Source organism: Anguilla anguilla, chromosome 11 (assembly GCF_013347855.1).
Source record: "Anguilla anguilla isolate fAngAng1 chromosome 11, fAngAng1.pri, whole genome shotgun sequence".
In the NCBI taxonomy this organism is placed as follows: domain Eukaryota; kingdom Metazoa; phylum Chordata; class Actinopteri; order Anguilliformes; family Anguillidae; genus Anguilla; species Anguilla anguilla.
Genome location: NC_049211.1, coordinates 16,607,989 through 16,621,451, shown reverse-complemented (window position 1 = coordinate 16,621,451; position 13,463 = coordinate 16,607,989). Strand labels below are relative to the sequence as shown.

The following is a 13,463-nucleotide window of genomic DNA, read 5'->3' as shown; positions in this document are numbered from 1 at the left end:
AAAGATCTGACGTTCATACAGTGTACGTGTCGGCCCAGAGGAAACAGGCCAAATACATGCATCGGAGGCGGCCCCAAAAGGGTTGAGCCCTGAAACGGGCGCCGATCCAGCCGACAACTTCGTCTTTCACTTCACAATGGCTTACCTTTTTCTGAAGGACGTTAATCTTCCTCTCCTTGACTTCCAGCATGTCTTTCATGTCCCTAATCTCCCCAGCCAGCGTCCCCTTCTCTTCGGTAAGGTCCTGGAGTTGTTTGGTCTTCTTGTTGAGGAATGATTCTTTTTCTTCTAACCGTAATCTCAGAGCGTCAACCTGAGAAGGAATCAAAAAATAAAAAATAAAAATACTGAAAACCTTTTAATTATAATGATATTATTTTTCACTAGTTCCATCCGACACCCGTAGACAGCGTTTAGGAGATATTTTATTATAATGAAAGTCATGGTTGGCTAATGCTGGAACAACAAGCTCTTAAAGAGGCAGTTGGATCCTGAACGATGTCCATGTTCTATGCGTGCAGCCTGCAAGCATACTCTCGGATTTTCCTCTGATATATGAACCGCAGACTTGCAGTGCAGTCGTTGGTAATGAACGCAAACCCAGTCACCCTTTAGAATAATGAGACTTGTCATGTGGGCCGACACTATGTTGAACTCAATGAGCATGCAGCGCGTTCGATACTGTATGTCAAGCAAAACAAATGGATTTAAAACCCCAAAAGGCACATTGGCTTAAAGAGAGGATTTGCACAACACTGCTTGCATTACATGAATTATTATTTCACCATTAATCTTTTGATGGAGGAGCTGAGGAAAACTTTTTGTTTCATTCCCTGTTTTGATACTATCATTCAGCATGGAGCCACCTTCACACTCAAATAGATACCCATAATTCCGTGTCAGCACTGAACTGTTCCATGTGCATATTATGTTACAGAAACAGGTCTTTAAATGACAGTCCAGTATTATAACTGCACATTCAGTTTACTATTGCAGATTTATCATTGCATTGTCTCAAAAGGAGACATTTATTAGACCACTGAATGTTTTTATCCTCTTTTTCATTCACTGAAATTTGCAGAGATCACAAACATTTTAAGCAATATGAAGGCTACAATTAGGATTCAAATGCAGCAATAAACTTTCTTTTTTGTTAATTGATATTTTAAATTCAATTCAATAGGACTTTATTTATCCGACGTAGAGCAATTAAGTTATCGCACAAAATCACGCTACTAATAAAAACACATCTACAAAATAGGACATATCCTGAAGACAGTACAAAACAAGCAAGAAAATAAAAAAACTAAAGGCAGACAAGAATGTGGCTGGAAAAAATGGAAAATACCAGCTCAACTATGGGAAAGTATTTATCTCTCCTACTGCCATGCTGGCAGCAGCCCAGGAGCTAATGCTCTGTGGGGCTCCATATCTGACTCTCAGGCAGACCCAGGTGACAGGGACAACTGTAATCCCTTGTCATTTAGAGAGGTACAATTTAAAGGGAATCTGCATGGCTGTTAGCAGGAAATCAGCCATTTCTTTCTATGGGTAATTCATTGCTGATGATAAGCAAGTACCAATATATTACCTTTTGTGTATTTAATATCTGTAAAGCACCAAATCCACAGAGTACATCTGAGCTTTTCAGACCCCCCCCCTTCTATTCCAAGTAGTTTCAGAAAAATCTTTCAAGAATCTACTTAAATCTTTCAAGTGAATATTTTGTGAATACGTAAAATACCTGAACAATGAAACATAGGAGGGCCCTTTGACAAAGTATAAAAAAGTTAAGCGCCTGTCACTAGAACTCAACTACTGAACTCTATTTTTGTGGCACTGCAGAAACATATAATTGGAATCTATCAGTCTACGGAGGCTGTGGTAAGGAAAAGACAACCTGGCCCTGTCAGTCTAATCATCACGCAGGGAAATGTGAAGACCAGAAATGAAAAAAGGAAAAACAAAAGAGGATGGAAAAAGCCGAGCGCTTCACCTCAGGAAGCTAAATCCCCAAATCTAAAAGCACACAAAGGAAATAACTTGTCTGTGACACTAACGAGTCACACGATCCCCCACAGCTCAGTGACACGACCCAGGACAGGAGACGCGCGGCCATTGTGAGACCACAGGGCCGGGGAGCACGGGAGGGTATCGGCAAGCTGCTGCAGGTCAGCCGATAGGGCTGCTCAGTGACGCGGACGTCTCGAGTTCCAGAACTCCCTTTCATCCAAGCGAGGCGGAGAAAGCATGCTAGCTAAGCCCGCCACGGCTCTTATACAGAGCTGTGAAACTGCAGGGGGTCTTTACACACCTTTTAGAACACTGCTGCCCAATCACGTGCCGCGGAGGGCAGAGAGTATGCAGGATGTCATTCCAACCAATCACTTCACCTGCTGATTTTTACCAATTAGTTGCCTCCTCTCTGGCTAATTAGTGAAATCAGCAGGTGAAGTGATTGTTAAAATGAAAACCCTCCATGGCACATGATTGGGCACCACTACTTTACAATAACTCCAATAAAAGGATCAATGATGGGAAAGGGTCAGGATGGCATGGCATGCTGTTGATTTGCATTCATTGGGACTGCTTGCTTTAAAAAAAAGGGAACCCACACAAACAAAATAAAAAACAAACCTCTCAGAAAATGTCAATGAGCACCAGGTGCTGTAAACAGCTGGTTCATCATAAAAATGACTTTATTTCTGTATTAAATAGAGTGCCCAGTGTTAAACCATCAAACCATGCTTACGTTGCAGTATAGGAAAATATTTTATTGTAAATTTAATAAATAATATATCCCATTTCTCAACTTTCATTTCCATTAAAGAATAAAGAAAATGATGGTTTTCTTTTTTGTGAAGATAACGGTGAGGGTGATCCACTCCCATGAACAAGACATTGCAAGTTCAAGTTCCAGTGTGCGTGGACTGCCAGAACACCTTTACCAGAGGGAATTTTCCTAATTGCACTGTGGTGTTTCAGCACATTGAGAGCCAGACTGCTGTCTGAGCACAAACACTAGAGATACTCCCAAACGTATGGCGGGTTGTTTTTGGTGCAAGTCCCATATTTGCAACGGCACGGTGGCTTAAGACAATTGGCAAATCTGTAGGCAGAACATCTGCCTGCATTTAATGTGATCTATTGGACACCAGGTTGCACATTCTTTTTTGCAATTAAAACGGGCAATTGCTTCTCCTGTGTAGCATAGAAGAAGCTGCACACAGTGGCCTAGTCCATTTCAGACAGTCAAGATTGCATCCAGCAGCATAGATATATTTTAAATACTACCATCCCCAATTGAAAAAAAATGTTCATTGGTCTTTCCAGCTTTTCACTCAACACCATATAATTTTTAAAAGTCCTTGATATACTTTCAAGATTTTGCGGTTGCAAAACTATTAATTCTTGGCAAAATTAGATGCACATTTTCTTTTTCCCTCCATACTCTTATGACAGCCAAATCTCATTCTGGACTTCTAGTTCAGGAACTAAAGGAGAGGTTTAGAAAAAACAGAGTACTTTTTATCCCTTTTCCCTTTCCAGTTTATTAATGAAAGTTCTGGCAGCACACCACCATCCTTATAAAACATGGACTAGCTCTTGACCTAGCAATAAACAACTCTGGAAATGAAAATGATGCAATAAACATTGATTCAACAAAATTAGTTTCAAACAAATCTGGTTATTTCAACGTTAAAATATTTTTGCAGTGGTGTTTCTGTTGATATATCATCCTGAATCCAGTGACACGTGCACTTTTCTTTGACTGTTTTGCATGCTTAGGCAAGAGTATGTGCGCCTAAGGCATGTTAACCACTGTCAAATTATTTTATTAACATAAAATTAATTGAAGCATGCAGACACTAAGCCGTTTTGGATGCATCACGAAAATGCCTCTGACAAGTCCAAGTGAGAACACCTGTCTGATACAGCCTGACAGCCTGGCCATTATTGCAGTCTGGGCACTACTCAAAAGGTTCTTTGGCATGAGTACACATCATTACGTAAAGGGTAAACAGAAAAAACAGTTAATTAATTTGTTCACGATGTAGGAAGTGTATTTAGGATGTAGAGATGAGTACAAAAGATGCACTGAACCAATAAAGCTTCAACCCCCTGGAGCTCCAAGACCCTGTTATTAACAGCCAAGATGGTCTTTGATTTAAGCGCAACCAAAGACAAACCTGTTCATCCGGTCTCCAAGGGCCTTGCCACATGTTTAATTATCACCCTGTAGATAAAGCTGAGCTGAATTAGCTGAATTAGGGCATTTAGATGCCTAAACAAAAGAGGACACTTACAGGAGGTGCCTGGTTTACAGATGCTGGCTAGCTGTAGAAGAACTTCACAATGAAATAGGCCCAATATTCTGATGACATCACTTCATTTTGCAAGCAAGTGCCTAGTTGGCAGCACTGTATCTATGGTTTGGTCTGACAATAGGTTACTATAAGTATAATAATATAATAACTATAATATAAGTTCCCATTTCAATTCAATCTTCCCACACAACCAAAAATATCAAAGACACCTGATTCCACCTTAAACTTGTTTTTAATTGCTTACTTTATCATGAACATCTTTATCAGATGTACAGAAGATAGCTGCATGTTACCATAGCCCTTTCTTATAACATGTGTTCTTTAGAAGCCTTTATTGGTCAACATCAGGTAGGCAGTGCAGAGTGAAATGTTTAAGGAACCATTCAGTTGAATACAGAAGAAGAACAGAAGAAGCACAGAAGCAGCAACAGGCCCATTGAAGATGGCTGTTCTTGATATTATATCAAACCAGGCTTCCTATTTAGCCCATGAAGAGATGAGGTACCTAAAAATCACCAGACTGACCAAAACACAGTCAGGTCATGAAAGTATAAATCATTCATTATCATAGGCCTCAACTCCAAGACCATGAAATGATGTATCCCAGCATTTCTTATTTAAAAAAGGTTTATAACTAGTGCAAATAAGTTCAACGGTACAGAGTATTTGCTCCCACTGAATGGGGGAGAGGGTTTGAAAGAACTGTGTCAGTGGTGCTACCCTCTGTAAACATGCCACATCATCACCTTCCAAGTATAAATCATCTCAATTTGCAGAACATGAAAGGGTTGTTTTCTCAACCAAGAGTCCAGCTGTTTGCCAGAGGGTAATGAGAGGTGAGAGGCTGGTGTCACGTCAGACAGGACTTCTTGACTCACAAGCAGACCCAAACACATGCCTCTTACGTTCCAGAGCACATTCTGTAACTATGTGTCATTGAATTATATGAGCAGTACCTCACCAACGATAAAGGGGCATATTTGGAATGCACAAGGACATCAAAGAAAGGGTTTCAGTCAGCTGGGAAGACGATGTCTCATTTATCCAACCAACCCACCACGATGCTAAGAAAAACTCCACTGAATATCCATTAAAAACAGACAGAAAGAAGGTAGGGCATCAATTTGCGATTTGTCAAGCGATGGTGTGCGGGATTTCACAATTAAGTACATTCTACCTTGTGCTTTGTAACTACTGAAGTGCAGATATATTTTTGACTGATCGTTTGGGTGGTCATATATATTTCTGTGAAATTTTAGCTTTTTTACATATTTAAACTCCTAGATTTGTTTACATATATCTAGGAAATGTACAGAAGAGGTAATAACTGTATGTACCAAAATAGTAATCCAGTTCCAGGCAAAACACAAGCATTTGTCAATTGTTACTTTAAGAATTAGGTACAAAAGTTTGAAAACTGCTTTCATACGTAATTCAAGTTTCTCTTTAAAAAGACCACTTTAGTAAGTATTGCTATTGCATTGGTTCGTGGTTAAAACTGTCCAAGGAAAAATCATAAAATCCCTTACACAAGTATAAGTAGACCTTGGAATATATAACTGACAAGAGAATTGAAGTTATTTTGATTCACAACTCACAACGGAATACGTACCATATCTGTTGGAGCAAAGTTCATTCTATGACAAAAGTAACCAGCTCGCATTATACTTATGTTTCTGGGTGGTCACACCTCCGTCACACACCTCCGTCACACACAGCACTATCATATTCTACAAGTAGCCATCATCATGTCATGTTTTCAGTACAATGAAAATATACAGCAAGTGTCATAAACATTTCTTGCTGATTTCACATATTGATATCAGATATTGAATAAAACAAAAGGATAACTGAAATAAACAATTGAATGCTGGGAAGTTTAAATTGCTACAGAGGTTCTCAGAGAATAACTACCTCAACCTTTAAACCACAGTTACCCTACATAAAGGGCCCACTGATTTTCCAAACAGCACATCCAATTTGATACTTATTACATCATTTATCATCATTACACAGAGAAGTAGAGAAAATACAGGGGGCTGTTTTTTATCATTAGATTTTGTCCATATTTGATTATTTTTCTACTTATTTTTATTATTCAGTACCAATCACCACATCCTGTTTTGAGGTTTTGATTTCCTTAAGACAGAAATTGAACATTTCCTCTACCACCAATTAGCACTTGTACATGATGTGTGCAAAATGATTAAACAGAGAGGCACTCAATCACACGCAATCAATACTCTCCTCAGGTATAAAAGAATTACATTTGTACAGACAAAGATTATGCCCAGGTTCTTCTAAAAAATGGCATGCACATAAAGTGCTCTAGTCTGTGTGTGCATGTATGTGTGTGCGTGTATGTTTTGAAAGGTGTGAGGCCATTCTGTATATTTACTCAGCAGGAGAGCAAGAGAGGATACTGTTGCCAAAACCAACATAAACCTACATGAGATTCAGTCCTATGGCCCTTCTGAGCCATTCTGGCAAGCACAGACTATTAACCTCAAGAAAGGCAACAAACATCCAGACAGACCGCATACATCAACAGACAAGCTATACAATTCAGCAAAAAGGCTACAATAACCTCCTACCCCGAAAAACTATATGCACTCCTGGCAGTCTATGTACTCCAGGACTGCCCACCTATAGACAGCCTGCATACACCAGCAGTACAGTGTATAGGCAGGCAACAAAACTAATAGACTAACAGTAGTGATTATAAGATTGAGGGAAACATTTCCACTAGCAGGCAAAGATTGACAACAATCGAGCAAAAAAAAAGTTTCTGGTTTTTATAGTTGATATTCTCAACTAGCAAATTAAAAAAAGAGCTGTGACGTTTATTTTTAAACATGTTCTTCTTTCTTTTAAATGTGTTAAGTTTGTCGGTTACATCTCAGCAATAAACAGCACTGGAAAAATGTCATCTTTCAGAACGTGTTCGCATAAAGTATGTTTGTGAAATAGAGTAATCATTTCCATTTCAATAATGTACTGATCAAAGCAGGCTAGCTAGCTAGCTTTAGTGCCATATTTACTTCACAAAAACTTGATGCTTTGCACCATTGTTGTCAATCATTGTTACCAGCTGACAGAAGTGTTTCTATGCTACTATTGGTAGGTCCCATCCATACCAGATGTCACAGAGCTTGTCGGTTCGATCCCTGGCCTACTGGGTGTGTCCTTGAGCAAGACACCCAACCCCAATTGCTCCCGACGAGCTTGTAGGAGCCTTGCATGGCTGCCTTTGTGTGTGAGTGTGTGCATGAATGGATGAATGAGAAGCATTCATTGTAAAGCGCTTTGTGCAGTAGTTGCTGGAAAATGCACTATCCATTTACCATTTGCATTTGTGGGTTGGGGGGTCAGGACCTCTACTATACACTCATCTTTTAAAAGGTCATCTAATTTGTATGACCCCGGTATGTCCAACCAAACTTTTCCTATGTTTAAGTTTATGTTCCGTACTGATTTTAATTAATTTGCAACAATTTTAATAGTCCTGCATGGGCAACAACAATAGTTAAAGCAACTTACTCTGCAGTCTTCATCCTGCTGCAATTTTTCCTACAAAGATTGCCTTACTTTCCCCATCAGAGACCAAACCTGGCATTTACCATGAAACATGATGACCAGTGCCATAGGTCACAATGCAATGCCCACAATCATATGGGCGGGTAGTGTGTCAATTATTGAGTCAATTTGTCGGTTAAATATATTACTGCATTCTGGCACCTCGAGGAACTGGACCCTCATTATTTGGTAAGGATTTATTTACAGTCAGTAAGGGGAGTCATTTTTCACCATTCACTACCACAACGATGTGAATGAGGATGCTGTCCGTGTATAACCACATGTAAAATAAATATGAAAAATTACTTCTCCCACAGGAGGCAGGTGGTTTGATTCCTTGGGAAAATGCATAATGTGAAAGCTCCTAAAGTTAGACCTGAGGAATTAGTAATGACTAAGCATGCAATATTCTGTAAATATCTGAGGGTAAAGTGTTTAAGGTGATTTATAAAAAGAGGAAGTCAAAGGCCTTTTTCTCCTCACAGTGTACAGTTTTATTTTAGAAGGATCTTACAGGTTGTAATAAAGAGAAGTCGCAATAAAGTGAATATTCAGGATGAAGGGGATGTCGTGGCATTTCTGAAAACATTCCCACAAGTCTTTTCATGAGCACGTGTGCTTGAGTGGGAGCTCTGAAGATCAAAGCCTGGCCTCACAAATCCTTCAACGGTCTGCATTTAAAGGGCAGGACACACTGGGACTTTTTTTTAAAGCCAATAAACAACCAAGACGTTCATGTTAAAAAGCCATCATGTCACTCATTCAGATGCTATTGAATGACCATTCCAAAAGGCAAAGCAAGTAATGGAAAAGAAATGGAAAATATCAGTACATCAGTGCCAAAATGTGAGTTCTGGTACAGAAATAAAAACAGAAATGTGTAAGTGTCCTAAAATGTACATGAGCCTTCTACATGTGAATTTGCTAAAGATTTTTCATTTGATGCATGTACTTAACGATTTACAAAAATATATTTGACTTTTCCCAGCTAAATATACAAGCAAACCTCTGCTAGTGATTTCTCTAAATATCAAGGTAATATATATTTTTTCTATTAAAATATCTGCAAAGCTGAAAGTAAAAATAACTCAGCAATGGTGAGTGGTGGCCATGCTTCATCTTTGCACAAAGGCAAATAAAGTTACAGCTAATCATCCCTTGCTGAAGGTGTAACTCGAGGTGAGGAAGTCATCACAGGGTGTTGGGAGAAAAAGCAAGCAGCAAGATCAAGACTGGAGACCACAATAACATGGATGCACAGCAAGCTTCCAAGCAGGGTTACAATTTGCTCCCTCCAGCTATGGGGGGTGGGGGGTGGGGGGGGGGGTGGTTTCTGGGGAAATTGCTACCACATGTCACCAGAATAAGTGATGCACACTAGCTTTCTTTCACTTACAGGAACCCCTTAGGCAAAGAAAAATAAAAGAGGGGATGGGCTGCCTTAGAGAGGCCAACTGCGAGAGGCAGGCCTGAGCCCCTTAGAAAGCAAGCTTACAGTGATTAAGCACTGCACTTTACAATAATTGCTTCAAATATGGAATATGCACATTTGCCGTGGGTAGGTCTTTTTCTTTGAGGAGTTTCGGTCTCTGACCCTTCCCCCGTGACATCAAGATTATCATATCGGAAGCATTACATATTACAGGGCATAAGGCCATGGTTTATTGTTTTCATTTTAAGTCCACCTGTCTAACAGTTTTTCCAATCCTTGCACAGTAAAATTTTTTTTTAAAGATTTTAAGTTGGTGAATAACAGAAACATGTAACACTACTGCATCTGCTCAGGTAAGCTCAAGTTGTTAATGTGGCCAATTAAATTAGCAGTTTCAATTCACACCGAGGTTTTACTGTCTTTAAAATGGACACTCACATTTTATTTTCTGTGATGAATCCTCATCCTCTCCTGTGGCGACCATACATTGCATTTCTTCAAGCCAATCAAATCCTGACAGGCTTAAACCTTATGCGTAATCGTGACACACATGCAACTTCCATTTTCTGTGTTAGGCAATACAATTGCTCCAGAGTTCCAGGCAATAAGCCTAGATTAAATCAAGGTACCACAACAATACCACAGAATATCATTCAGTGTGAATTTTCAAAACCAAACTGATTGAAAGAGAAAATCACACTTTGATGCTCTTTAATCCAATTACAGTACAGTGACATGTATCTGAACACAGACCAAGGGATGCGTCACAAAAGTTTAGACACATTGTAACACACATCTTAAATTGCAACTGTACTTGGAGGAACTTGCTAGAATCAAGGGTTACAATTCATGGTGCTTTGCACACCTCTGTGTAAACCATTAAATATCTCATCAGCTCAATTCTAGTTCACATAACTCTGTTTTATAGCTTTTCCACATTGCTACAAGACTGGTTCCAAAACATGTATAATCTTTACTTTGGAGCACAGCTTGTTTTTCAGTGGGCTGAATGCTTTGCCACTAACAACACCAATTGGCCTCTTTCACAAAATCAAGGAACAACAGCTTGGATGCTAAATAATGGTGGACACGGTTTGGTTTGAGCTGAGGAAACGCAAACTGGGTCAGTTTAGGATACATGGTTACCTCTACGGTAAAATTATACTGCATTATCGGTATCCAAACAGAATTATTATTATAATTAAGCATGAACTCATACGTTTATTATCTTTCTTAGTTGTGCCAATGGCTTTAATTAGCTCATGAACACTTTTTATTTCCTGATTTCTAAGTCAGAATGTCGATATAGTATTGTAATGCAGCAGGACTGTCAGCGGTTTTAGAAAAGGAATTTTAATAAAACTGAAAGCTCAGAGGAAGGAAACCCTGAGAGGGAGCTTGTTTACACTAATCATATCATAACTTCGACCATTTCCGGAATTGCAACTCCCAGGGTCCTATGTGAACTGCGTGATGTTGTTCATTCAAATAAAAGGAAACAGAACAACACAAATGCTAAATAACTCCTGTATTGAATTAAACATACAGTATGTCCAATTCATCCCTGAAGTAGAGTTCATTTGTGTGCGGTCCAGAAAAGCCTGTAATTTAGACCCTCACATTGAGGGAACTGACTGAGGAATAATATAAAAAGGCCCAGGACTGGCCGAGTCCTCTCAGCACCTCGATAACGACTTCACCACACCTGCCTCTGAGCCACCAGAAAAGAGCCTGAAATCAATGCAACAGTGCACCTCTACTACAGTACACAGCTGGGTGATGCCATTTTGCCACATGGTCTTACATTACCTTTGGCCATGGCGTTTTGAGGACGCACACAGACTAGGTGCACAAACAACCCTAAACGAGCTAGTGATGGATGCTCTGAAGTACGTGTGCAAAAGCGCCTCTGCCTCATTAATCACCCTCTCTGCATGCCGTTGGTGTCAAGCGCTTTGCATATGTCATCCAGAAAATACATGGCCTACAGAAAAAACATAAAATCTGACACTTCAGAAATGCTCGCTTACTGGGAGAATTCCCAAGATCTGTCTGTCCGCAGTTGTGAGAAGTGGTTAGAGAGGACTTCACATTAACATGTTCCTGAGAGGGGCACAGAGCAGAGGCTGGGTTATGCACATCTCCAGTTAGGAGCCAGAGCACAACAAAGCCTTGGTCTGGAGCCCATCCCAACCACTTCTGTTCCAGGAAAAAGGAAAGGCCTTTCTGAGGTCAAAATTACCCCTCAGCCAGGAGCCTTTCAGTGTTAAGAGGACCGTAATCACAGTTCTACCCTGCACATGAATATCTGCACCGTAAAATGGCATACTACTTCACAGCAACTTCAATTACACTAAACAGGCTCACATTTTGAGGAAAAATCGGCTCTAGATGCACACTGCAGGCTCAATATATGTCAATCACAAGCAAGCATGAAAAATCTACAACCACGAATAACAAAAGCACTTCACTTTTTTTCTTACCTAAGAGCTTCACTGAAAGACTCTGAGAGATATCACGGAACAGTTCTAACTGATCATACAAGAAATCAAGACCAGTGAGAAAAACAGAACACATATAATTTTCTACAAATAATATATTTAAATTTCAGGACAATAAATAATGAAAATTAACTCCCTAGGAAGTCTACAACCTAGGAACAGAATTTGTGAGGAGAGAATTTTATTTATTACCAGAACACATTTATGTCCAATTCCCAAAAATTGCTAGTCTTTCCAACAAATTGCTACAAAAACTTTTGGCAGGCCAACTTTGCTAAATAAGTTATAACACATCAGACAGTGCCATTCATTTCTAATTCATAATATTAATAACATTTAAGAAGAATACTGAGTCTGTTAAAAACATTTTAACACATTTTCCAACTTGGCTTAATAGATATATTCAAAAACACCTGATGGAAAAATATCTTTATAGCAAAGGTACAAAAATATCAAGTCACAGCCATAGTGCTCCAATTAAGAAAGATTAAGTGAGACCAGTTTCCAAATGATTTTTTAAATTTTCGCACAATTAAACTACGACAGCAAAAGAGACGGACCACAGCTGAAAATCACTGAGACGAATTTGAGGTGGGAGGGTCAGGGAGAGACTGGAGCAGAGACTGGAGCAGTCCTCTCCAGAAGAAGGGTTTCATTCTTTGGAGAGGAGAGCCGTCTGATTTCTGTGTGTGGTGACAAGGTTAGGGGGCTACGGGGTTAATGAACAACAACCGCAACACAGAATTATCGCAAGGCTCCATAATTGTAACCGGTACTATAACACATCTCAAGTAGCACCCGTTTCCCGTTCAAATCACGGCAGACTCACGTTCATTAATGCTTTGCGAACACTTGTGTCACAGATGGTAATCATTTTGAAGATCGTTTACCATTTTGACACCCGGATTTATTGGCACTCCACTAAACATGCCCATTAAGTGCATTACTCGCTCTGGTTTAGATTTTTTCTGCAGTAAACCCAGAAACCAAAACCAATCCAGAATCAGGTTATTTGTAATTCTTGCTGCATGTTGTACCCTTCTATTCTGGTGAACAGACTGTGTAATGTTTCTTACCCAAGTGAAAGGAGAATACCTGATGAATGACAAATAATAATTTTATTTATTTTTTAATTACCTGAACATTCATAGAGACTTACAAACGCCTTGAACCATATCATCTGAAAGCTGTTGATGAGGGTTATCTACTGTACTGTTTCTCTTTCAATCAAGAACTGTTTCTAGCAGGAAGGCAAAAGCTGCTGAATTAACAGTTTTGTGATACAGCCATCATATCAGACACAATTAACATTGCAGCACATTCCAGCATTGGAAGTGCTAATCATAAAAGGTGTTCCATTTTCATACAAGTTAATCTGCATCTAGCGAGAAAGGTAAAATAAATCAGTTCTCTTACAGAGAACATCCGGAGGTGGAAGAGTGCAAGGGACTACAACAAACAAATGACCCAGAAAATTTGGGAATTTGATCAGACCTCCAGAGTTAACGCCCCTATGCTTTTGATAAGGGCCGAAGGCATTTTAATAGCCACAGCGATCTTGGTAAGTGCCTTTCCTCATCTTCTGCAGTAAAATGCAATATTACTACACTGAAGAATTGAGTTCCC

General features: G+C 39.5%; 1 protein-coding gene across 1 annotated transcript in view; it reads right to left on the bottom strand.

Moving 5' to 3' along the window:
* The window catches only part of LOC118207758 (ERC protein 2-like), a 232,007-nt gene that overhangs the window by 162,739 nt on the left and 55,805 nt on the right, over positions 1-13,463 (bottom strand). The window contains exon 7 of the mRNA XM_035381728.1: positions 146-313. Coding sequence (XP_035237619.1) covers positions 146-313 — 168 coding nt within the window. The remainder of the gene's footprint in view (positions 1-145; positions 314-13,463) is intronic.